The 26,268-nt window shown below is 38.7% G+C and overlaps 1 protein-coding gene across 1 annotated transcript in view; it reads right to left on the bottom strand.

Moving 5' to 3' along the window:
- Window positions 1-2,405: 2,405 nt before the first annotated feature.
- Window positions 2,406-26,268, bottom strand: part of LOC103163600 (cadherin-related family member 3) — an 86,845-nt gene continuing 62,982 nt past the window's right edge. The window contains exons 13-17 of the mRNA XM_035453065.1: window positions 21,193-21,364; window positions 19,155-19,396; window positions 17,467-17,666; window positions 16,437-16,456; window positions 2,406-2,572 (exon numbers count right to left, since the gene is read on the bottom strand). Of these exons, the coding sequence (XP_035308956.1) occupies window positions 2,406-2,572; window positions 16,437-16,456; window positions 17,467-17,666; window positions 19,155-19,396; window positions 21,193-21,364 (801 nt within the window). The remainder of the gene's footprint in view (window positions 2,573-16,436; window positions 16,457-17,466; window positions 17,667-19,154; window positions 19,397-21,192; window positions 21,365-26,268) is intronic.

The raw sequence follows: 26,268 nt of genomic DNA on the forward strand, positions 1-26,268 counted from the left end.
ATGAAAGAGTGCTAGCTATGCAGCTGACAGGCCTTACAGATGTGCACCTGAAGCCCAGGGCTGTAGCCATCAGAGATGGGAAGAGACAGGAGTGCTTCCTCCCCAGCAACTCCAATGAACATCTGCCCTGTTCACAACCACACAGCATCTAAGTTTCCAGATCAGTGCAGGGCTATATACACTTCTGATGTTTTAAGTTACTCAGTTTGTGGTAGTTATCAATGGCACCTCGGGAAGCTGATAAAATCATTATGGCTAATTTGGACACATATCGACATCAGAAATGAGTGTGGTTTGGAGGCAAATTGATAAAGACACAAAGATTCCCCTGCAGAGCCTGGCCCTAAGGCCTGCTATTCCACTTCTCTCCCAAACAACTCTACCAGACTGCTTCCATTCCAGGCCTTTTGGGCTGGCAGGTCTGCAACTGGATCCCAAAATACCAAACAAGTTGAAACAAGCCTGTTTTCGATGATAACAAACACCAACTTAACAATTTGTTTTGTTTTGTTTTGGCACAGGCAGATCCAATATAAATTGATCTGATCCAGACTTTGAAAAGAAACTTTCTACGTGTTTGTGCTTTCCCCTAAAAACCGAGGTAGTGGCAGATGGAGGCTCAGGAATCTCTCTATTCATCAAATCCTAATTGATCCTAAGAGAGTCTTGTTGGAGAGTGAAGAGCACTTTTCCAGACAATCTTCGGTCTCTACCCTGGAGGAAAATTACCCTGCCATCTGGAAAAAAAGCAGACTTCTCCTTTCACAGACATAGTTAAGCTAATTACCAACTGCTTCCAACTTACACAGCCCGGAAGTCTGTACTGACTCGCTGCTCCACGTTCCTGTGTCTCCTGTTCACAGGTTCGAACTTGCTGCCCCAGGAGGACTCTGAGCTGCTTAATCTTTCTTCTCAACTCAAGGATGAGATTGAAGTCAAGCCGTGGAGGTTGGACATGTGCATCACTTAGTCAGCTGTTTGCTGCACAAATGTGAAAAATCTCCAGCAACTGTGTAAAACACTGGGCATAACAGAGAATACCTGAAATCCCAGAGCTGAGGACACTGAGACAGAAGGATCCCTGAGGTCTGCAGGCCAGATAGCCTGGCCAAATTAATGACCTCCTGGTTCAGTGAGAGACCCTGTTTCAAAAACAAGATGGAAAAAAAGGCATAGGTACATGTGCCTTTAATCCCAGCACTCAGAAGGCTGGTCTCTGTGAGACCAATGCCAGCCAGGCCGACATAGTGAATTTCAAGTCACTTATAGCTAAATAATGGTCTTAACGTTTTTTAAGTCAATAGTATTGAAAAAGACACCTGACATTAACTTCTGGCCTCCACACGTATGTGCACATACATGACATGCATCAATGCCGGCATAATGCACAAGAACACACACATAAATAAATCTGATTACTGTGTACATTTCTAAAACAAGTAATAGTGGAGTTCAGAGAGACTAAAGGATTTGTCACACTTCAAATTCATTGATATCCTCCATACTATAATGATTTGTATGGATCATCCCTCAAGGCAGATATAAGAAAAAAAAACCTTGCTTAATTTTAGGTATTTGCTCTTGGAAGATTGGGTCTCCTTGTGCAAATGAAGATGAATACTTGTGGTCATTCAAGTCCCTGATATTTTCAGATTCAAATATTAGTTTATTGATATATATATCACTTCAGTTAAGATTAATCAAGAGTAAAAATATCCCAAGCCAATTTCAATGTGGAGTGAGTGTTGACACAGCCTCTCAACAGTGCTTGTGTCCTCCTGCTCTGTCTTCTGGGATCCAGATCAGAGGTCATCCAAAAACCCGTATGAATTTTTTAAAAAATCTGTCTAAGTATACAGATTTCAAAAAGCTTGACACTGGAATTTCCTTAACAAGTCATTAATAAGTAAAGTCTTCAGGTGGTCATCCTCCAGAGACCTATAAAGAGAAAATTAAAAGCAAGATCAATTGTGCTTCTGTAAAATCCTACATTTTTTATGACTACGAGAAATGAAATAAAACAAAACAAATTACCTTTTCTGAAAATGAGTCCCATTTCTGTTCCGTAAGTCACAGTGGAATAAGTGACCAGAATCAAAGGCAAGAAGAGATCTAAATTCAGATACCCAAATTCCTTTATTTACCTAATCAGTATGGAGTCTGTGCCAAGCATGAGCTAGATTACAGCAGAGAGAAAAACCGTGTATCATCTAAAAGAGCTATACTCTATGGAGTGAGGTACAAAAAGATGGATGCAGATTTCATTTCTAGTTCTCAACAAAAATATGGCTAGAGACTCAAAGCAGACACCTCTTGCTGCCCTCTGTCTGAACGAGCTTATTTTCGGAGGTCTACAGCTTAAATTTAGACAGTCATGCCAGTCACATCCACAAAAGTGCCATCACTCAGAGAAGCTGTTGCTGTACAGGAATTTTCAAGGATGTTGACTCCCTCAAGGGACGTGCCTCCGAGAGGGAGTATATGTTCCCAAAGGACTCTTCCTGGTGACCAACCAGTGTCTTCCACTTTCTTGCACCTGTTCGGCTGTTGTATGCATACACATTTCCAGAGACTGAGGGAAAAAAACACACAACATACATAAAGTGAATTATGACAAACTTGCACCAAGTATTTGGCAAACATATGCTGTGCGGTCCAGAGAGTGGCTAGCTTGGCTTCTCAAGTCTTGCTTTCTTTACCAAGAGAAAAAGAAGCAAAAGGAGGCATCTTGGGATTTCAAATGCATTTAAAAATTTGCACCTTCTAGTGAATTCTTTGGTGGGAAGAACGGTACTATATATTGATATTTTCAGCAGTTGCATTAATCTTCATGGCTGACTAGCTCTCTATAAAGAGGCATATTTTTAGGAAATGCAAAAAGGATGGAGTCTGAAGCCTCTGGTGTAGGCGATTGTACTATGCCAATGTCAATTTCTTACTTTGGACCATGTATTGTAATTATCAAAGACATTCCCTTTAGGACAGTAGGTCCCACAACCTGTGGGTCATGATCCCTTTGGGGGTCAAACAATCCTTTCACAGGGTTCACACATCAGATATCCTGAATATCATATATTACATTATGATTCATAACAGTAGCAAAATTAGAGTTATAAAGTAGCTACAAAAATAATTTTATGGTTGGGGGTTCACCATAACATGAAGAATTATATTAAAGGATCACAACATTAGGAAGGTTGAGAACCACTGCTTTAAAAGAACCCTGGTAACAGATAGGTATGCAGTAATCCTGTACTGGTTTTTGACAATTTTGTGAGCCTATAACTGCTTTTTAGAGGTTAAAAAAATGAATAGTTCAAAACTGTCACCAAGTCCTCCCCTCCCCTCTGCCAAGTTCTTTAATTGATCTGCGGATTTATCAATCAATCTTTGTAGAAGCAATAATGAAATACTGGAGAAAGAATTCAGGAGATGAAGCTTGAAAGTAGGATATTATAGCTGTTTATTAGATGGCTAGATAAAAAATTAACCATAGTAGAAAAAGGATTCCTGTAGTGCTGCTCAGATAATAGTAGTAAGTAGAGAAGTATGTGCAGTGTTTTCATGACAGACACACCCAATACACTGAAGAGGGGCTTATGCATTAGAAATGAGGAAACTGAGGCACACATTTGTTCACTGGCAATGTTAAATCATCTGTGAGTGACTACAGAGCTTTAGAATTAACAGTCAAAGGCAGTAAAGAAGCTGTTCTGTGATCCATGTTTATTTAAATCCACAAAACAAACAGGACTTTACACCTCACATTCTAGGTCCTACTGAACATTTAGTAAACAAGGATCTGAAATGACACACACAGGTTAATATCAGTGTTCTGTAAAGCTGTCCTAGTTGAGTCAGCTCCTCAAAAGCCATTCGCTGTGTCAGGTAGGGGGACTAGGCAGTCTATGGGGCCACTGGCAGTGGAACCAGTACTCATTCCCAGTGCACAAATGGGCTTTGGGGGACCATTCCCCATGGAGGGTTACTCTCTCAGCCTAGATACCCGGGGGAGGGCCTAGGTCCTACCCCAAGTGATGTGACAGACATTGATGATCCCCCATGGGAGGCCTCACCCTCCCTGAGGAGTGGATGGAGGGAATGGAGGGAATGGGGATATGGAGTTGGGAATCAGAGGACAGGAGGGAGAGGAAATTGAGATTGGTATGCAAAATAGATTGTTTTTAATTTAAATAAAATTAATTTAAAAATTCATTGCAGGATGACTCTTCTAACTTAGGTGTGAACAGCATTTCTCACTGAAAACCCCCTTCTACACAACACACACACACACACACACACACACGATACTTTTTTTGTTTTGTTTTGTTTTGTCTCTTTGAGACAGGATTTCTCTGTGTAGCTTTGGAGCCTATCCTGGCACTCGCTCTGGAGACCAGGCTGGCGGCGAACTCACAGAGATCCACCTGCCTCTGCCTGCCCAGTGCTGGGATTAAAGGCATGCGCCACCAATACTGACTCACACCTATACTCTTTTTTTTGTAGTTTTTTTTATATATTTGAGTTACAAACAAGATTGAATTATATGATGATCCCAGTTCCCTTCTCCCTCACTTTCTCCTCTACCACAGCCCCAACTAAAATCCTACTTATCATATGTGCTTTCTTCTAATCTACACCTGACTCAAAATTTCTGCTTCCTCGTGACCTCTGCATGCTTCCTTTTCTTCCATTCTCACTCTCCTAGCTTTCTCCCCCCTCTTCCCATGTTCTCAATTTGCTCAGGGGATGGTGACCCTTTCCCCTTCTCCAGGGAACAAAGTTTGTCTCTTTTAGGGTCTTCCTTGTTTACTAGTTTCTCTGGCAGTGTGAATTGTAGGATGCTAATCCCTTACTCTATGTCTAAAATCCACATATGAGTGAGTACTTATCATGTTTGTCTTTTTGTGATTGGGTTACCTCACTCAGAATGGTTTCTTCGAATTCCATCCATTTTCCTGCAAATTTCAAGATTCCATTGTTTTTTTTTTTTTCTGCTGAGTAGTACTCCATTGTGTAAATGTACCACATTTTCTCCATCCATTCTTCGGTTGAGGGGCATCAAGGTTGCTTCCAGTTTCTGGCTATTACAAATAGTGCTGCTATGAACATCGTTGAACAGATGTCTTTGTTGTATGAATGTGTTTTTTGGGGGGTATATGTCTAGGAATGGAATTGCTGGATCTTGTGGTAGACTCATTCCCATTTTCTTGAGGAGTAGCCATACTGATTTCCACAGTGGCTGTACAAGTTGGCACTGCCACCAGCAGTGGAGGAGTGTTCCTCTTTCTCCACATCCTCTCCAGCATAAACTGTCATTGGTGTTTTTGATTTTGGCCATTCTGACAGTAGTAAGATGGTATCTCAGAGTTGTTTTGATTTGCATTTCCCTGATGGCTAAGGATGTTGAACACTTTCTTATGTGTCTTTCAGCCATTTTAGATTCCTCTGTTGAGAATTGTCTATTTAGTTCTGTACCCCACTTTTTAATTGGAGAATAGCTTCTTGAGTTCTTTGTATATTTTGGAGATCAGCCCTCTGTCAGATGTGGGGTTGGTGAATATCTTTTCCAGTCTGTGGGCTGTCACTTTGTCTTGCTAATTGTGTCCTTTGCCTTACAGAAACTTCTCAGTTTCAGGAGGTCCCATTTATTAATTGTTGATCTCAGTATCTATCCTACTGGTGTTATGTTCAGGAATTGGTCTCCTGTACTGATTAGTTCAAAGATGTTTTCCACTTTATCTAATAATAGGTTCAGTGTGGCTGGGTTTGAGGTCTTTGATCCATTTGGACTTAAGTTTTGTGCAGGGCAAAAGGCTTGGGTATATCTGTGGTCTTCTACATGTTTGCATCCAGTTATGCCAGTACCATTTGCTGAAGATGTTCTCTTTGTTCCAGCATATAAATTTGGATTGTTTGTCAAAAATCAGGTGTTCATAGGTGTATGGGGTAATATCAGGGTTTTCAATTCTATTTGGTCTACCTGTCTATTTTTGTGCCAATACCAAGCTGTTTTCAGGACTATAGCTCTGTAAAAAGCTTGAAGTCAGGGATGGTGATGCCTCCAGAAGTTCCTCTATTGTACAGGGTTGTTTTGGCTACCCTGGGTTTTGTTACTCCATATAAATTTGAGAATTGTTCTTTCAAGGTCAGTGAAGAATTGTGTTAGGATTTTGACGGGGATTGCATTGAATCTGTAGATTGCTTTTGGCAAGATTGCCATCTTTATTATTTTGATCCTGCCTATCCAAGAGCATGGGAGATCTTTCCATTTTCTGGTATATTCTTTAATTTCTTTCTTTAGAGACTCAAATTCTTATGGTACAGGTCTTTCACTTTTTGGTTAGTGTTACTCCAAGGTATTTTATGTTGTTTGTGGCAATTGTAAAGGGTGATGTTTCTCTGATTTCTTTCTCCACCAATATGTAATCGGTGTATAGTAGGGCTGCAGATATTTTTGAGTTAATCTTGTATCCTGCCACTTTGCTGAAGGTGTTTATCAGCTGTAGGAGTTCCCTGGTTGAGTTTTTCAGGTCAGTTATGTAGACTATCATATCGTCTGCAAATAGTGAGAGTTTGACTTCTTCCTTTCTGATTTGTATTTCCTTGATCTCCTTTTGTTGTCTTATTGCTCTAGCTAGAACTTCAAGGACAATATTGAAGAGGTATGGAGAGAGTGGACAGCCTTGTCTTCTCCCTGATTTTAGAGGAATTGCATTGAGTTTCTCTCCATTTAATTTGATGTTGGCTGTTGGCTTGCTGTATATTGCTTTTATTATGTTGAGGTATGTTTCTGCTATCCCTGATTTCTCCAGGACCTTTATCATGAAGGGGTGTTGGATTTTGTCAACGGCTTTTTTGGCATCTAGTGAGATGATCATGCGTTTTTTCCCTCAGTCTGTTTATATGATGGATTACATTGATGGATTTTCATATGTTGAACAATCCTTGCATCCCTGGGATGAAGCCTACTTGATTGGGATGGATGATTTCTCTGATGTATTCTTGGATTCCATTTGCCAATATTTTATTGAGAATTTTTGCATCAATGTTCATGAGAGATATTGGTCTGTAGTTCTCTTTCTTAGTTGTGTCTATGTGTGGCTTGGGTATCAAAGTTATTGAAGCCTCATAAAAAGAGTTTGGTAATGACCCTTCTTCTTCTATTGTGTGGAATACTTTGAGGATAATTGGTATTAGCTATACTTTGAATTTCTGGTTGAATTCTGCACTGAAATCATCTGGCCCTGGGCTATTTTTTGGTTGGGAGATCTAATGACTGCTTCAATTTCATTAGAGGTTATAGGTCTATTTAAGTTGCTTATGTATTCTTGATTTAATTTTGGTAAGTGAAATCTGTCCAGAAAATTGTCCATTTCCTTTAGATTTTCAAATTTTGAGGAATATAGGTTTTGAAAGTATGAAGTGAAAGTATGACCAAATTCTCTGGATTTCCTCTGTGTCTGTTGTTATGTCCCCATTTTCATTCCTGATTTTGTTAATTTGCATGTTCACTCCTTGTTGTTTAGTAAATTTGGATAAAGGTTTGTCTATCTTGTTGATTTTCTCAAAGAACCAACTCTTCATTATATTGATTCTTTGTATTGTTCTCCTAGTTTCCATTTTATTGATTTCAGCCCTCAATTTGATTATTTCCTGGCATCTGCTCCTCCAGGGTGTATTGGCTTCTTTGTTTTCTAAAGCTTTCAGTTGTGCTGTTAATTCTCTAGTGTGATTATTCTCCTGTTTCTTCATGTGGGCATTTAGCACTATGAACTTTCCTCTTAGCACTGCTTTCAAAGTATCCCACAGGTTTGTATATGTTGTGTCCACATTCTCATTGAATTCTAGGAAATCTTTAATTTCTTTTTTTATTTCTTCCTGGACCCATGAATTGTGCAATTGGGTGTCACTTAATTTCCATGAGTTTGTAGGTTTTCTGTAGTTCTTGTTGTTGAATTCTAATTTTAAAGCATGGTGGTCTGATAAGACATAGGGGGTTATTTCAGTTTTTTTTTGTACCTGTTGAGGTTTATTATGTTGCCAAGTATGTGGTCAATTTTAGAGAAGGTTCCATGTGGCACTGAGAAGAAGGTAAATTGTTTTGTATTTGGGTGGAATGTTCTATAGATATCTGTTAAGTCCAATTGCGCCATAACTTCTATTAGATCTTTTGTTTCTTTGTTAAGTTTCTGTCTGGTGTTCTTGTCCAGTGGTGAGAGTGCCTCTGACTTACTGATCCTTAAGATCTAGAATCAGTCCTAAAGAGTCACATCAACTCGTTTCTTCCCTGCCTTTGAAAGTAAAGAAAGCCACATGATTGTGACCCATTCTCCAAACCCCTGACTCAATACTAATTAAACAGAACGATGGTGGTATTTCCAGCCTACGAATCTGGAAATCAAATGCAACCTTCCTTGTTGTGAAGAATAAAAATAGCAAGTGATATTTGGCATCTGGAAGCACTCTGTATTTATTCACATACACTTTTAATGAATTATTGGAAATTGAAATTCCTAGGAGCCTATTTAACGTACAACAGTTAGGATGAGTGGTATGTTTCCAACTAATAAAATATTTTAAAGGGTGACTTTATTTAGGGAAAATCTGGAAGCCAGCAATAAAACATCATTAATTTCATGCCAAGACATTCAGAGCTGGCAGGAGCTGAAATATAGAGCAATATCACAAGGTGCTGTCTGGTGATGAGTCTGTTGTAATTAATGTTTCATGGTGCATGACATTTGATAAAGTTATTCTTACATTTATGATAGTCATGTTTAAATTACAGACAAGGCTGTCCACTCTCTCCATACCTCTTCAATATTGTCCTTGAAGCCCTAGTTAGAGCAATAAGACAACAAAAGGAGATCAAGGGAATACAAATCGGAAAGGACAAAGTCAAACTCTCACTATTTGCTGACGATATGATAGTCTACATTAGTGACCTGAAAAACTCAACCAGGGAACTCCTACAGCTGATAAACACCTTCAGCAAAGTGGCAGGATACAAGTTTAACTCAAAAATATCTGCAGCCCTACTATACACCAATGACACATTGGTGGAGAAAGAAATCAGAGAAACATCACCCTTTACAATTGCCACAAACAATGTAAAATACCTTGGGGTAACACTAACCAAAAATGTGAAAGACCTGTACCATAAGAACTTTGAGTCTCTAAAGAAAGAAATTAAAAAATATACCATAAAATGGAAAGATCTCCCATGTTCTTGGATAGGTAGGATCAACATAGTAAAAATGGCAATCTTGCCAAAAGCAATCTACAGATTCAATGCAATCCCCATCAAAATCCCAACACAATTCTTCACAGACCTTGAAAGAACAATTCTCAACTTTTTATGGAGAAACAAAAGACCTAAGATAGCCAAAACATCCCTATATAATAAAGGAACTTCTGGAGGCAACACCATCCCTGACTTCAAGCTTTTTACAGAGCTATAGTCCTGAAAACAGCATGATATTGGCACGAAAATACACTGGTAGACCAATGGAATAGAATTGAAAACCCTGATATTACCCCACATACCTATGAACACCTGATTTTTGACAAACAATCCAAATTTATACAATGGAACAAAGAGAACATCTCCAACAAATGGTGCTGGCATAAGTGGTTACAGACTTGTAGAAGACTGCAGTTAGACCCAATCCTATCGCCTTGCACAAAATGTAAGTCAAAATGGATAAAAGATCTCAACATAAATCCAACTACACTGAACCTATTAGAAGACAAAGTGGGAAATACCCTTAAATTAATCAGTGCAGGAGACCGCTTCCTGAACATTACACCAGTAGCACAGACACTGAGATTAACAATTGATAAATGGGACCTCCTGAAACTGAAAAGCTTCTGTAAGGCAAAGGAGACAGTCAGCAAGACAAAACGGCAGCCAACAGACTGGAAAAGATATTCACCAACCCCACATCTGATAGAGGGCTGATCTCCAAAATATACAAAGAACTCAAGAAGCTAGTCCCCCAAACACCAAACAATCCAATTAAAAGGTGGGGTACAGAACTAAATAGACAATTCTCAACAGAGGAATCTAAAATGGCTGAAAGACACATAAGAAAGTGTTCAACATCCTTAGCCATCAGGGAAATGCAAATCAAAACAACTCTGAGATATCATCTTACTCCTGTCAGAATGGCTAAAATCAAAAATACCAATGACAGTTTATGCTGGAGAGGATGTGGAGAAAGAGGAACACTCCTCCACTGCTGGTGGGAGTGCCAACTTGTACAGCCACTGTGGAAATCAGTATGGCGACTCCTCAAGAAAATGGGAATGAGTCTACCACAAGATCCAGCAATTCCACTCCTAGGCATATACCCAAAAGAAGCACATTCATATAACAAGGACATATGTTCAACCATGTTCATAGCAGCATTATTTGTAATAGCCAGAAACTGGAAGCAGCCTAGATGCCCCTCAACCGAAGAATGGATAGAGAAAATGTGGTACATTTACACAATGGAGTACTACTCAGCAGAAAAAAAACAATGGAATCTTGAAATTTGCAGGAAAATGGATGGAACTCAAAGAAACCATTCTGAGTGAGGTAACCCAATCACAAAAAGACAAACATGATATGTACTCACTCATATGTGGATCTGCTTTATGATACATAGTAGTGACCGTGCTTTATCAGAGCTGTTTTTAATGATGTTGCTCAGAATGGTTTCCTCCCAGATGATGACTGAGAAGCTAATTTAAAAAGAATGGTGCCAAGTCCCACAAGAGTAACAGAACTGTGCTGTTTTCTGGGACTTTGTTTTTTTACTTTGTTGTTGTTGTTGTTGTTGTTGTTGTTTGTTTTATTTTTTTGTTTTTTGTTTTTTTAAAGGGAGTGTGCTGGATGTCTCTACAATTTTGTTTAAATTACTGCAGAACCTGGAAAAGCTATTGCTGCTATTGATACATAACATATTGCCATTATTGCGCTCTCTCTCTCTCTCTCTCTCTCTCTCTCTCTCTCTCTCTACATATATATATATATGCTAATTGAAACTCAAATATGTGATGAATCCAAGGTGTTTCAGTGAGTGCTAACCTGTGCATGCAAATTTGATTTCATCCTTAATAAGTAGTAAAGTTATATGCTTGCCAAAAAAGAACCAAATAAGTGACACACTGGAAGACAAATGTCACACAATTTCAATTTTATGTGTAACCTAGAAATTATGAACTTATGGGAACAGAGAGCAGAATTGTGGCTATTAGGCTTCAATGTGGGTCTTTTAACAATGGGGAAACGATTGGTTTAAGGATATAAAACTGCAGTTGGACAAGAGGCATGGACTCTGTGAAGTCTTGAGGTCTACTGAGAGCATGATAAATATGGTTGATAACAATATGCTATATTTTAAAAGTTGTGAGATAGTATACTTTAAGTGTTCTCAAAACAAAAATGATGAATATGTGTGATATAACATGTTAATTGGTTTAATTTAGCCATGCCATTGTGAACATACTGTATTGTGTATCATAATTGTGCATGACTTTATGAGCTAAATAAATGAATGGAAAAAAAACAAGCTTCAAAAAAAATTACACAGTAACCGCTATGAGACAGGCAAAGCTTGCATACATCCACTTTTCAGCTGTGAAAAGAGAGACTCTGGAATGTTAAATGCTTCCTCCAAGACCACATGGAAATGTGTCCATCACATTGATTTCAAAGACTGGGCCTTCTAATTCCAGATCTGTGGCTTGTCTTAAGCCTCTAACCATTCCAAACTGCATGGAAAAGAAAATCTTGTACAGCATTTTACAAAATGAAAATATGGTCTGCTTTACAACTCCAGGATTCATAATATATAACAGTTGTGAATCTATTACCCATCAGGCCTATAGATATGGAAGCTGATAAAGATAGCTAAGACAGTATTTGAGCCTGACCCTTAAAAGGGTTTGAAATGCCACTTGCTTAGAATCTGGTGGCCCAACAAACCAGCAGAAGTGATGCCCTGTGATTTCCAAGCCTGGGTCTCAAAAGGTGACAAGTTCCCTGGAACTCCATCTAGAGATCCAAGCCACCATGACCAGTGCCAGCTAATTCTTACAGAGAAACTGCATGAAGAGGCCAAAGGACCCAACTACACCCAACCTGCAAATGTATTTCCATGATGTCAAGCTGTGAGTACAACCACTTTGAATCCACTACATCAGACAAGCTGCCAGTACTAGAGGGACGTCACTTATTTCACATAAAGATAAAGAACTGCCCAGCCAATAGGTAATCACATTCCTGACACACTAAAGTATAAGTTATAATAAGATGGTTATTATCCTAAGCTAGTAACCTTTGGGGCTGTTTGGCACCCAGAAACATATAACCAGGAATGAAAATTGTATTTTATTTATCTTAAACAGAATTAATTATACATGTTATTTATATTTAAAAGATGCTTATTTTGTATAGAATAAGGTAGGTGTCCAGTTCCTTTTGGCTCATGGATTTTTAAATTCCTGGCCTATCTCCAAATGGCTATAATTTGATGGGACTGAGTAAGGGTGATATCCCCCAAGCATTAAATGTCATTGATGATCCAATTGATTTTTTATCTGATTCTTTCTTAGCCCTAGGCTTTCTCCACCATATTTATCTTGCAAAGTGTAGTGAATATGAATCCATTCATATTGTTGAGAGTCTAAATCCAAGAGGTGGAATTAATTTTAAAAATGCAGATGAATCATACCTGGATCAATGGCTTCTCCATCAAACACAGTCTCATATACAGTAGTTTCCTTTAAAAAAATCATGTTCACATTATCAATAAAGCTAACTTGATGAAATTACTTTTGTCATGTGTTCAATACTTCAAGCAAATGACTTGTGATCGTTAGTTCTAATTTTCGTCAACTCTATACAACCTAGAGTCACCTGGAAAGAGTCTCAATAGAGGGATATCTAGATCAGGTTGGACCATGAGCATGTCTGGGAGGGGTGACTTAAATATGTTTTTTGATGTGGGAAGGCTCATCCTGAAAGTGAGTGGCACCATTCTCTGGTTTTGGGCTCTGGACAGTTAAGAGTAGAGAAAACTGGCATTTATTGCTCTCTGCTGCTGACTGTGATGTGCCCAGCTGCTTCAAGCTCCAGCCGCTACAGTGATGGATCAGGGTGTGCAGAAGATAAACTCTTTCTTCTGCTAGTTGGCTTTTTGTCAGGATATTTTATTACATCAACAGAACTAATTCTAGAACATGATTTCTTATAAATTCTCCTGTCATTTTAATCTGCAGAAGGTTAGCAGTTTAGGAACTAAAACTTCCTCTTAGTCTTACCTCCTCTCAACCATATCCCCCATGATGGTCTGCCTGCCAGGACCTCTATGAACTTGGACACTTCTCTTCCGGGCATCGTGTGTGGTGTGGTAAATGTCACAGTGTGCCCTTCCTCCTAAATCTGTACACTGGCTTCCTGACTTTCCAGCACCTCAGAATGCCACTACATTTGGAAATACTTTAAAGAGCTAGTGAAGTAAAATGAAGTTATGGATATTAGCCCAATATGATCAATATCCCAAGAGCAAATGAGGTCACAGACAACAGTGTCCTCAGAGTCAAACAGGCTCAGCAGAAACATGAGTATCTCACCTTTAGTACTCTGATTAAAGAATCTCTGTTATTTAGGCCACAATCTGTAGTGTTCTGTTATGAAAACACTGGAAAACTAATTCAGAAGATTAGGTGGCATCAGCCTCCTTATGGAAAAGGGGGAGAGTGGAACATGGAGAGACAGCCAGCCTGTGAAACAAGGCTATGGCCAGCCAGGACTCTGGTAGGAATGTCCAGGGTGGGCAGGAGGCAAAAGAATGAAACTAAGATGCCCCTTCTTCTTCTATGGTGCATTATGAATCCAAGATCCAGCCCTCTCTGGTGTATTTATGGGGATTATTCAGAGATTATGCTCTGGCTAGTTTGAACTGGTTTGCCTTCTCTGGGTGGAGATTTACCATCTGCTACAGGCTCTGAGGTTAAGAAACTTGCCCGGTTTGTCACATGTATAATAATTTCAAATATAGTCTTATGTTCTAAGCAGTATTAAATAATGCCAGATTTACATTTGCCTAGAGTCATTTTTGCTACATGCATGTGTATTTTAAGTAAATTTTGCCTTTACCAAGTTCCTAAAGTTTAATCTGAAACCACGGATTTGTAACATATACTAATTCAGCAAAAAATGATGAACTAAAATGATGTTATTTCCTTCCTAGGAAGCTTGAATAGATTTTAATATATGCTTAGAAGGAAAACCTTTCAATATGCAACAAATACGGATAAAAATTTACTTACTGTTAGTACTTCTAGCTTTTTATTTCTGGTTTCTGTGATAACATTTTTTTCTTTTTGACTTATATCACCTGTTTAAAATACATTAAAGTAATAAATAAATGGCAAGTATGTAGTGGTTGGCATTTTTAAATGACATAATTTGAGTTGGGAAGATAACAGAGGGCTGAGGTACTTGATAACAAGCATGACAACCTGAGGTTGGTGCCCACACGGTAGGAGGAGAAAACCTGACTCCCACCAGATGTCCTGTAACTTCCCACAAAATTAAAATTAAAATAAAGGTGTTGTCACTTCAGCAATACACACACAAACACTGAAGTGATTAACATGGCACTTCCATAAGGATGACAAGTAAATTTGTGATACACTCCATATTTTTAGAATAATACTAAGGATGTTCATTTTTAAATGAACCTACTCTTTGTAAGGTTCATTTATATACACAGATTCATATAAAATAATTTAATTAGAGTTAACACTGATTGCCAAATAAAAAGCCCAGCACCAACAGATGGTGGCACAAGCCTTTAATCCCAGCACTCTGAGAAACCCTGTCTTGAAAACCAAAAAGAGAAAAAGAAAAAAGAAAAAAAAAGCACAACAACAAATACGGAATACTTCTCTTTTTCAAGTTGTTAGTTGGGGTCTCCTGGAGATCTCCCCCCAAAATAAAGGCTCATTACCATTGGTTGCCTACTAAAACTTGCTGGTGACACTCATTGCTGAAGATCCCATACACATTGGTCATAGGACATGGAGATTGCTATTGACTAGAAAGCCCCCTCCCTGATATCTAGCTTCCACAGTAGCTCAGAGTGTCCTGTAAGCTGCTGGGGGTAAGAAACTGTCACCAGCCACCAGCTTATCAAGGTACATTCATTAGTGCAATAGCCATATGAATGTTATGAGATAAACAATTGCTTTCTGAATGAATCCTAGGCTGACTCCACAAGAAGGAAAGAATGCCTGGTCCTGCAAATCTTCCCAAGAACAAATGGTTGGAAGTGCACATGCCCCTGGAAAGAATCTACTAGTTATTCTGTCAAATGGCTCAAATACACCTCTAAATTCATTTCTGTATACCAAAAAATTACTTCAGATTTTGGACCTCTTCAGTGAATAACATAGAAAAACACAACTGGCCAAAGTGGAGAAAAATCAGTGCCATTGGAGTGCTCTACCACAAATGGGACATTTATATCACACACTCATCCCAAGGCTCAGGGATCATCATGGAAGGACAGACTGATGGGGATGTCCTTCTGTATATATGTTTCTCTCATTGGTTGATGAGTAAAACACTGTTTGGCCAATAGAGACAGGAAGATTGGTGGGACTAGGAGACAAGGAGAATTCTGGGAAAGGTAGGCAGAGAGAGACCTCAGAGAGACACCATGTAGCCCAGGAAGGAGTAACAGGTCTGGACCCTTCTCCAATAAGCCAAGACCATGTGGAAATACATAGATTTATAGATATGGGTTAATAATTAAGACAGGGCTAGCCAATAAGAAGTCCTACCAACAATTTTATAATTAATATAAGTCTCTATGTGCTTATTTGGGGCTGAGAAGGGCAGTGGGACCTGGCAGAACAAGAAACTCTAGCAACAACAGACAATAGCTTATAAGAGCTAGAAGTAATGGACCTGAGCCAAACAGTTTCTTCTGGGCATGACAGGGCTCAAAGAACCTATGGTTGCCTGCACAAGACCTGCTCAGGAACAAGTCTCTCAGTATTCAAGCATGGAGTAAGGAGGGGACTCACAAGCCCCAACTGCTAACTGAAAAGCCAGTGACATTTGATGGCTTCTGGCAAAGAGGGTACCCATGTATTGTTGTTGTAGTTGTTGTTTTCTTTTTTAAGATTGTTGTTTCTGATAGGTCAGCCATTCTCGGAGGACATAAAGTGGTGACATGAAGTAGTAGACAGGTCGGAGGGTGAATCTGAAATACTTCACGAGGAAGAATGAAGATTACTAAGATCAAAATACATTCCAAGAAATTCTCAAAAAGTCAAGAAAATACTGTATTAAAGCAAATATATGTAATTTTTAAAATATATGTAATTTTAAAATCATACCATTCAAGCATAATCAGCAAATCATATCTTACCTACAACATACTTCACTCCTCTGTAAAAAAAAAAAAAGAAAAGAAAATTTGACAAAGCAACAATTAAATTATGACAATATGTTGGAAATAATTTCATTCAATAGTTAACATGTGACTGTATCACAACTAGTTTTTTTTTTAAAAAAAGAAGCAATAATGTGGTTTTTATTAGCTATTTCTATCTGCTTTACTGCACCATTAAAAAGAAATCCTATGCAGTTAACCAAAATGCAACTAGAACTCTATACTCTATAGTGTGTGTGTTACCTGCATGAAAGTACAGTGGTGTGTGTGTGTGTGTGTGTGTGTGTGTGTGTGTGTGTGTGTGTGTGTATTATATACAACCTGCTCAGTATGTAAAATGATAGTTGTATGCATGTGTTTTCAGGGTTAACCATTTGGTATTGGATAACCAATCAACCTGCTGTTCATGGGGGAGTATTTCTCCTGCTCTTGGCCTTCCTTAGTTGCCTGTAGTTCTTTGCATAGGGCTGAGGCCTCCTGAATTTCTGTACCACCCCCATCTATATTTTCATGTTTCTGTTCAGCTCAGGAACCTGCGCTTTAGTAGGCCAGTGTAATCACTAACTATATCTGAATATTTGATCTAATACCCATAGATAAGTGAAGTCCTCACCACTAATAAAGGAAACAGCTCTCTGCAACACAGAAAGACCAATACAGAAAACCACAACCAATCAAAATGCAGCATTGTGTGCTCCATTTCCAACTGATACATCTATAATGCAACTCCTGCACTCACATTCATTGTGGAAGAGGGGGTGAAAGAACCGGGGATCAGGGAGTTTACCTTGTCTCCTAGGAACATTGCCATTTACTAAAGAAAGTCTCCCAACTAGTTCAAGGAGAAAGTGGGTTTGGACTCTGGTAAAAGTGATCACTGAGTTTTGTATCCCCAGGATTTTGTCTCTCTTATGTACACTTAGGCAGAATCGCTGATAGCTATGATTACCAAACTTTAATTAATTTTAAATTTTTATACCGAAAGCTTAGAAAAAAAATCACATACTTGGGTTTCAATTTGGAGTCTTCCTTGGTCATTTTCAGAGAGCAGTTTTTAATGTTTCCATATCTCCAAAGCAGAAAACACATCCAGAAAACCAATCCAGCAAAGAAAACAGCCATCAGAGTGAAGATGAAAGGAACGTACCAGTCGCTGTTTTTGTATGTGTTGATAGCTGTGTACACAATGGTCAGACCTTTCCTTTGCTGGAAAATTATTTCAAAGCAAACAGAGTGTTAGTCCCTGTTTTCAAAGCACATTTGTTTATGTGATGCAACATCAGTATAGAACTACCATCTTAACAGACAGTGGGATCCAGATTCATACATATTTGTGAGTACGCAGGAACAATGAGAAACATGATGACACAAAAGAGCCACCAAATTCAGAATGTAGAGAATAGAGTTGCACAAAATGGCCACTCCATGATCCACCTCAGTCCTTTGATCTATAACACTGAGAGGTTGAACTAGATAATGAAGATAGAGGTTTCTATCCCACCAGGCCCTGCTGCCCTTCAGCCCCAATAAACACACAGAGACATTTAATTATTAAACTGTTGGCTAATGGCTAGGGTTTCTTACTGGCTGGCTCTGTCTTAATTATTAACCATTTCTATTAATCTAAGTATTTCCACGTGGTCTTATCTTACTGGAGAAGGGTGAAGACCTGTTACTCCTTCCTCGGCTACATGGCTTCTCCTTTCTGCCTTCCTCTCCCCAGGCCTCTCCTGGTCTGGTAGCCCTGCCTATGCTTCCTGCTTGGCTATTGGCCAAACAAGGTTTTATTCATCAACCAATAAAAGAAACATATATACAGAAGGACATCCCTATCAAGATGATATCTGAGGTCCTTTTTGACTGTATGCTCCTGTTCTTTACTCCCTTTTGTGTAGTTTGATTAAACAGTACACTCTTGAATATCAAATACTCAAAGAAAAAGACTTTTCAATTTGTATTTTAAAGTCCACAAAACAATAAGAAATACCATAAAGTCTACTGAGCAGGAACCTTCATCCTTGAGTGGCTGATAAGCCATTATATAATTCAGCAGAGGTTTCCCATGTCTGCTTTATAAATGAAAAATATTAAAAGATCTGCTAATGTTGTAGAGTTGAACTGAAGATGAGATGAAATGGTGGCTATAAGGCATACAGTGTGATTCCTGGCACTTCATAGATGTCCATTATTATGATAGCATAGTTTTGTGGGTTTTTTTTGAAACAGGGTTTCTCTGTGTAGCTTTGTAGACCAGGATGGCCTCAGACTCACAGAGATCCACCTGCCTCTGCCTCTCAAGTGCTGAGATTAAAGGTGTGTGCCACCACCACCCAGTGATAGCATAGTCTTTTAAAATGGCCATTTGTAGAGGTGTTTAATGGCTCTAATTCAATGAATAGTACTCCCTTCTATTGAGCAAGACCTTCATATTGTTTAGCCAGAAGTTTGGGAGACCTCTACAGGCAGCTTAGTGATCCTCTACATATGTATGTGTAATTTTCACTAATTCTTGTGCACATGGTATTTATTTATAGATGCACAGTGTCTAAGAGAGTTTGGGTTTGTGAAAAAGTCTAAAGGCATATAAAGGACAGTAATGGTCTGGTCACTCTTAGCATTTCTGGCTGATATTTGACTTTGCAGTAAAAATAATTACAACATCGAGGATTCAAATTAAATTCTGCAATTCTTTACTTCAGAACTGGTTGGAGGAGGTGGAGTGCTGATTCTTTGCACATAAATATCTATGACAGCAGTTCCTGTCTTGGGTTTGATGGCTTTGCCAGACTTCAGGTTGTCATCAATTACATGCACCACAAGATGGTATTGCTGCTGCAGGTCAGCTCCAGATTCAAAGTTGAAAGGATTCTTCACAATTAACTTTGGAGTATTTGTGCCCCGACTTGGATCTAATTTGAAATGAAGGTTTTCATTTCCTTTAAGAGGAATAATGGGAAAGTTAAAATTATTTTACAATACATAAAATGGTCTCAAGCTACCTTTAAATGATGTTAAAACACAGAATGTGTACATAGATTAAAATTTGTGTTATACTGTAAATTTACATATCTATAAATAGCTTATAATAAAGTTGAAACAGAATAATCAATGCATTAGGGAAAAGGTGTTTTAAACTAGGCATGTTGGGGTAAGCCTGTAATCCCAGCACTTGGCAAGGAGAGGCAGAAGGATCACCAGTTCAAGGTCATGGGGCTTGGTCCTGCCTCAGCTGGGTATGCCAGACTTTGTTGACTCCTGAAGGAAAGAAAGCCTTACCCCCTCTGAGGAGTGAATAGGGGATGGGAAGAGGGAAGATGCAGGTGGGAAAAATGGAGGTGGGGAACTCGGTTAGTGTGCAAAATGAAAAAAAATTAAGAAAATAAATTTATTCATCACATTCCAATAAATTATTAATTATACCAAGCAACAACATTATTACAAATATGATTGAATAAATGGCATAGTTGATGCCTAAAAAAGAGTTCAAGGTCATCCTTGGCTGCATAGAAAGTTCAAGGCTAACCTGGTCTATGAAAGTCCCTGTTCACCACCACCACCCAAAAAAAGAAAGAAAGAAAAGAACAAAACAAAAATGTTTTAAAGGTTAAGATCATAATTCTAACCCTCACATGTGGCCGGCAAATCTCATGCTACTTTCTGATTACTCTGCCTATTTCCTCTTCCTTTATTTGACTGTCTAGTCAACTTAGTCTAGACCAGTGGATCTCAACTTGTGTATCATGACCCTTTTTGGGTCAAATGACACTTTCACAGGTGTCACCTAAAACCATTGGAAAACACAGATATTTACATTATGATTCATAACAGTAGCAAAATTACAGTTATAAAGAAACAATGAAAATAATTTCATGGTTCAGGTCACCACAACATGAGGAACTGTATTAAAGTGTTACAGCATTAAGCAGGTTGAGAAACACTGTGCCAGACTAATATCAAATGAGCCAGTCAAATCACAGTACCAATTACATCCTCAAGAAGTTATATCCTCTTCAGGGCCTAGAACACACTATTATAAACAAGATGAACCTAGCAATTGTGTATAAATATCAACCTAGTCTTCATAATTAAATAGTATATCCATACTCCCATCCTTTCAGATGAGCAGCCGCAGCAGGTCTGAGACATATGAAAAAGTCTTACTGTCACAGTCAAGATGAATGTCAAGACAGTGCTCCCCTGTCTAGACTTTCTCTTGGTTTATAATTTTATGTGTTGACAGTACCAAGCTAAATGAATTGAGTGCCATGAATGTGTTCCACATCTATCTTAGATGGTCTGTATAATAATTTCTAGGAATAGTGTCTGATACTTGGCTGGTCTCAAATAAAGGAAGATCTCCTATGGATGACAAGTTGGTGACTATAACATTTATGTGAATCTCCATAGAGCCAGCAATAGAGTCAAACCCATCTAGCCTTGTGAACTTGTAGCAGCAGCATCAGATGGAAAGATGGGTTCTGTTGTCAGGGAGCTCCATGGATAACAAACTTAATTCCTTATACTTAAGCCGATAGCATTTTTCCAAGTCCAGAAGTCACAAAATAATTGAGTCTCATCTGTAGATATGAAGGAGTACCTTAAGGAAACAACTATGAAATAGTGTAACTTCTATAAACAGTCACTTCTAGTGTTACATATCATGTATGACATTGTATAGCTAGTGTCAACTTGACATATGTTTGTGATTAAAAGAAATAATTAAAATATCCACCAGAAGCTATTTCAAAGCGCATTTCAAAATCACGTGAATCTCTGTCGTGACAGTTTAATTTGAGGCCATTGACATTTGTCCCAGCAACAACACCATCAGAGATGACTGCCTTATAGAGATAGGGTGTGCAGACGGGTGTTTCATCATTCTCGTCTTCAATGTCAACAGTGACCTGTCAGTGATGAAGAGAAAAGAAACATCACAACCACATCATGAGACTATTTATAAACAAAATCAGAAATGAGCATCTGGATAAGGGCAGATCATCCAAAGTAAAAAGTCTAAGTTTCTCTGAGTTTGCAGACACGTTCATGTAGATATGGATCCTGGCTATCACTCACTAGTCAGTGGTTTGTTATTCTTGGGTCAGTTGTGACAGTCTATGTCCCCTTTATGAAAAATTTGGGGTTCATCCAATGAACCTCTATGGAAAGCACAGTTATGCAAATTATAACAGAGGCAGTGCTGAAGAATGCTATCTCTGAAGCTGAAGTTCCCTGACTCTGAACTGTCCACGTTCAGTGGGCAACACATCCAGAAGGCATGTCCCCTAACTTAATTAAGGACCTCTTCTGTACTGTTTTCTCAAGAACAATGTATATCTGCCTTAATTAGGACTATTAACAACCTTCTCCTAATTAAATTACCATAAACCAGGAAGCTGTGATTTACATGGGAAAAGATCGAAATATCAAGGATTTGAAAATGTCAGTAATCAAATGCCATTCAGCCTCGAAGAGCTGTCTGCCCACCTCTCCAATGACTAATACTTTCCCCAATAACATTAGCAGGAGAATCCCTGGTGTGTCTACATCTGCAAGAATTGTCTTTTCAAAACTGTTTGATAGAACATCTTAGTAACATAGTTAAGTTCTTGGAGGAAATCCTGCATTTCTTCTCTGTAGGTTGAACACAGCTGATTGTTGTATTGAATATGTGAGATTTTTTAAAATTACATTTAAATTATTTATTCTCTCTTTCTCTCTCTCTCTCTCTCTCTCTCTCTCTCTCTCTCTCTCTCTTCTCTGTGTGTGTGTGTGTGTGTGTGTGTGTGTGTGTGTGTGTGTGTGTGTGCATACTACAGAACTGTGTGTGTGATGTCACAGGTCAACTTTGAGGATTTGGTTCCCTCTTTCCACCATGTGGACCAAGGGGATCAAACCAGATTGTCAAACTTGGTGGCAAGTGGCTTTACCTGCTGAGCCACCTTACTGGCTTGAGATATTTTTTATTGAATCTTAATTTAATTATTTTTAGTTTTTTTAGAATTTTATACATGTGTACTATATTTATAATTCCCACCTCTCCCCCTTACCTCTCTAAGTCTACCCATGCCCCATTCCCTTTCAAGTTCATGGCCTCTTTCATAATTATTATTGTTACACACATATGTACATATATAAGTATATGTGCATTATACAACCTATTGAGCCCCTTTAGTGTTGCTCTTACATAAATGTGTTTAGGGTTGATCACTTAGTCAGGATAAAAGTGAAGTTTTCTGCTCTCAGCAGATATTGACTGTCTGTAGCTCTTCATCTAGGCCTGGGGCCCTGTGAAATTTTCCCCATTCACATTGGCATGCCAACTGATGTGTCGTTATGAAGGTTTTGTTTAGGTATTCATATTGTTGAGATTTCGTGGGTACAACTTCCATGCCATGTTCATGAGACAACATCTTACAGCAGGTGTCCTGGTCCTCTGGCTCTTAGAATATTTTCACCCCCTCTTATATGATGCTTCCTGAGCTTTAGGTGTAAGGGTTGTACTGTAGATGTACCAAATGGAGTTTGACACCCCATAATCACTAATTCTCTGAAGTTCAGCTAGTTGTAGATCTCTGTGGTAGCTTCTACCTGCTGAAAAGAGAAGCCCCCTCAATGAAAGATTATTACATCCATGCCTATTTATAGACGTAATAATAAGTATTTAGAAAGCATCTAGAAATTATATTGGGTTGAGAAAATTGTAGGTCCTCCTGTCAACCATGGCACTTAAGTAAACAGATTTTCAAACTTAAATAAACAGACTAGGGTGATATCTGTGATGTAATGGAAATGGACTTTGACTTGAACTAGAAATCTTCATTAAAACCCTAAACTTGGCACTCATTAGGTCTTTCATTTGGTACACATTACATTATTTTCCCTTCCCTTCCTATGGCCATTAGGAGAATAAATTTATCCATTTGCTGACAATTGCAAGGGCAGAATGCTAACTACATGCCAAGCATCTGACCTATACTAGGTCATGAACCAAACCAAGTCTCTGAATCACTACAGTTCCTATTCTATAGGAGAACCAAACAATAAGCTGTATATAAAGTAATAATATATTTGAAAATGCCATATAGCAATTTATGCTATGCAACTAAAAACCAGAGAGAGCTAACAGGAACCACCTCAAGAGTTTTCCAAGACAGCCTTTCTCTTTTGACACACTCTTCTTGTTCCTACTGCTCCTCTGTATTTGAATAATGTCCTTATGCAAGTACATATTGTCAAAATGTGTGGTGTTTGGTGTGATTCTCGCTGGCATAAACAATCTTGTCATAGGTTGGATGTAGAATGTCCCCAAGACTGTGTTTGAAAACTCAGTCCCCAGCAGCAGATGGCACTGTTTTTATAAAGTTATGTGGCACCTTCAGGAGGCAAATCATCACTTGAGGAAGTGTGTCATTGGATGCAGACCTTGGAGATTTAGGGTCCAGCCTCACTCCCTGTTGTTGCTCTGTTCCTGACTGCAGTATAACCAGCTGACCCATGCTCCTGTTGTCATGCATTTCCTGCTTTGCTGAATTGCATCCCTTCTTAAATGAGAACACACACACACACACACACACACACACACACACACACACACACACACACACACATAGCTTCCTGTGTACAGTCAGAGCCACGGAACAGTAACTTGTACAGATTCTCTGCTACCAGATTTCTGTTTCTCACTTTTCTCATACAGCACCCACACCCCCTCTCTGTGTTGCTATCTGTAGAATTAATTTGTCCTTCCTTCTTGGATCATTCATCCACTAGTTTTCGTCTACATTATTATATTGACAATGTGAGTCCTAGAAGTTAAACATTAGTTCTGATGTATTGGAGAAACATAAAGAAAATTGAGTGATTGAGTTGAGTAAGAACAGAAGCTCGAGGGACCCTGCTAGGAGGCATCTAAGACCAGGAGTTTGCTCACCGGATCCAAGCTTGGCAGCAGGATCCAACACACCCTAACACTACCGAGGCCCTGGTGGCAGTTCTGCCTCCATCCATCGGCCCAGGTAGGCCAGGGGCTGTTTTGGGTTTCAGGTAGGACTATATTCCTCAAAATTCAAAACTCTAGAGGAAATGGACAATTTTCTACATATGTCACTTACCAAAATTAAATCAAGAACAGATAAGCAACTTAAATAGACCTATAACCCCTAATGAAATAGAAGCAGTCATCAAAAGTCTCCCAAGCAAAAAAGAAAAAAGCCCAGGGCCAGATGCTTCAGTACAGAATTCTACCAAAAATTCAAGGAACAGCTAATGCCAGTTCTACTCAAAGTATTCCACACAATAGAAGCAGAAAGGTCATTGCTGAACTCCTTTTATGAGACTTCAATAACCTTGGTACCCAAGGCACACAAAGACATAACTAAGAAAGAGAACTACAGACAAATATCCCTTATGAACATTGATGTAAAAATACTAAGTAAAATGCTGACAAATTGAATCCAAGAACACATCAGAGAAATCATCCACCAAGATCAAGTAGGCTTCATCCCAGGGATGCAAGGATGGTTCAACATACGAAAAATCCATCAATGTAATCCACCATATAAACAAACTGAGGGAAAAAACACATGATCATCTCACTAGATGCCAAAAAAGCCTTTGGCAAAATCCAATACCCCTTCATGATAAAGGTCTTGGAGAAATCAGGAATAACAGGAACATACCTCAACATAATAAAAGCAATATACAGCAAGCCGGCAGCCAACATCAAATTAAATGGAGAGAAACTCAATGAAACTCAATGCAATTCCTCTATAATCAGGGACAAGACAACGCTGTCTACTCTCTCCATACCTCTTCAATATTGTCCTTGAAGTTCTAGCTAGAGCAATAAGACAACAAAAGGAGATCAAGAGAACACAAATTGGTGAGGAAGAAATCAAACTTTCACTATTTGCAGATGATATGATAGTCTACATTAGTGACCTGAAAAACTCTATCAGGGAAATCGTACAGCTGATAAACACCTTCAGCAAAGTGGCAGGATACAAGATTAACTCAAAAGTATCTGTAGCCCTACTATATACAGATGACACATTGGTGGAGAAAGAAATCAGAGAAATATCAACCTTTAGAATTGCCACAAACAACATAAAATACCGTGGGGTAACACTAACCAAAAGAGTGAAAGACCTGTACTGTAAGAATTTTGAGTCTCTAAAGAAAGAAATTAAAGAAGATACCAGAAAATGGAAAGATCTCCCATGCTCTTGGATATGTAGGATCAACATAGTAAAAATGGCAATCTTGCCAAAAGCAATCCACAGATTCAATGCAATCCCAATCAAAATCCCAACAGAATTCTTCACAGACCTTGAAAGAACACTTCTCAGCTTTATATGGAGAAACAAAAGACCCAGGATAGCCAAAACAACACTGTACAATAAAGGAACTTCTGGAGGCATCACCATCCCTGACTTCAAGCTCTATTATAGAGCTATAGTCCTGAAAGCAGCTTGGTATTGGCACAAAATAGACTGGTAGACCAATGGAATAGAGTTGAAAACCCTGATATTAAACCACACACCTATGAACACCTGATTTTTGACAAACAATCCAAATTTATATGCTGGAACAAAGAGAACATCTTCAATAAATGGTGCTGGCATAACTGGATGTGGACATGTAGGAGACTACAGATAGACCCAAGCCTTTCGCCCTGCACAAAACTTAAGTCAAAATGGATCAAAGACCTCAACATAAACCCAGCCACCCTGAACCTATTAGAAGATAAAGTGGGAAATACTCTCACATTAATCGGTACAGTAGCACAGACACTGAGATCAACAATTAA

The sequence above is a fragment of the Cricetulus griseus genome, assembly GCF_003668045.3.
Source record: "Cricetulus griseus strain 17A/GY chromosome 1 unlocalized genomic scaffold, alternate assembly CriGri-PICRH-1.0 chr1_1, whole genome shotgun sequence".
NCBI lineage: Eukaryota > Metazoa > Chordata > Mammalia > Rodentia > Cricetidae > Cricetulus > Cricetulus griseus.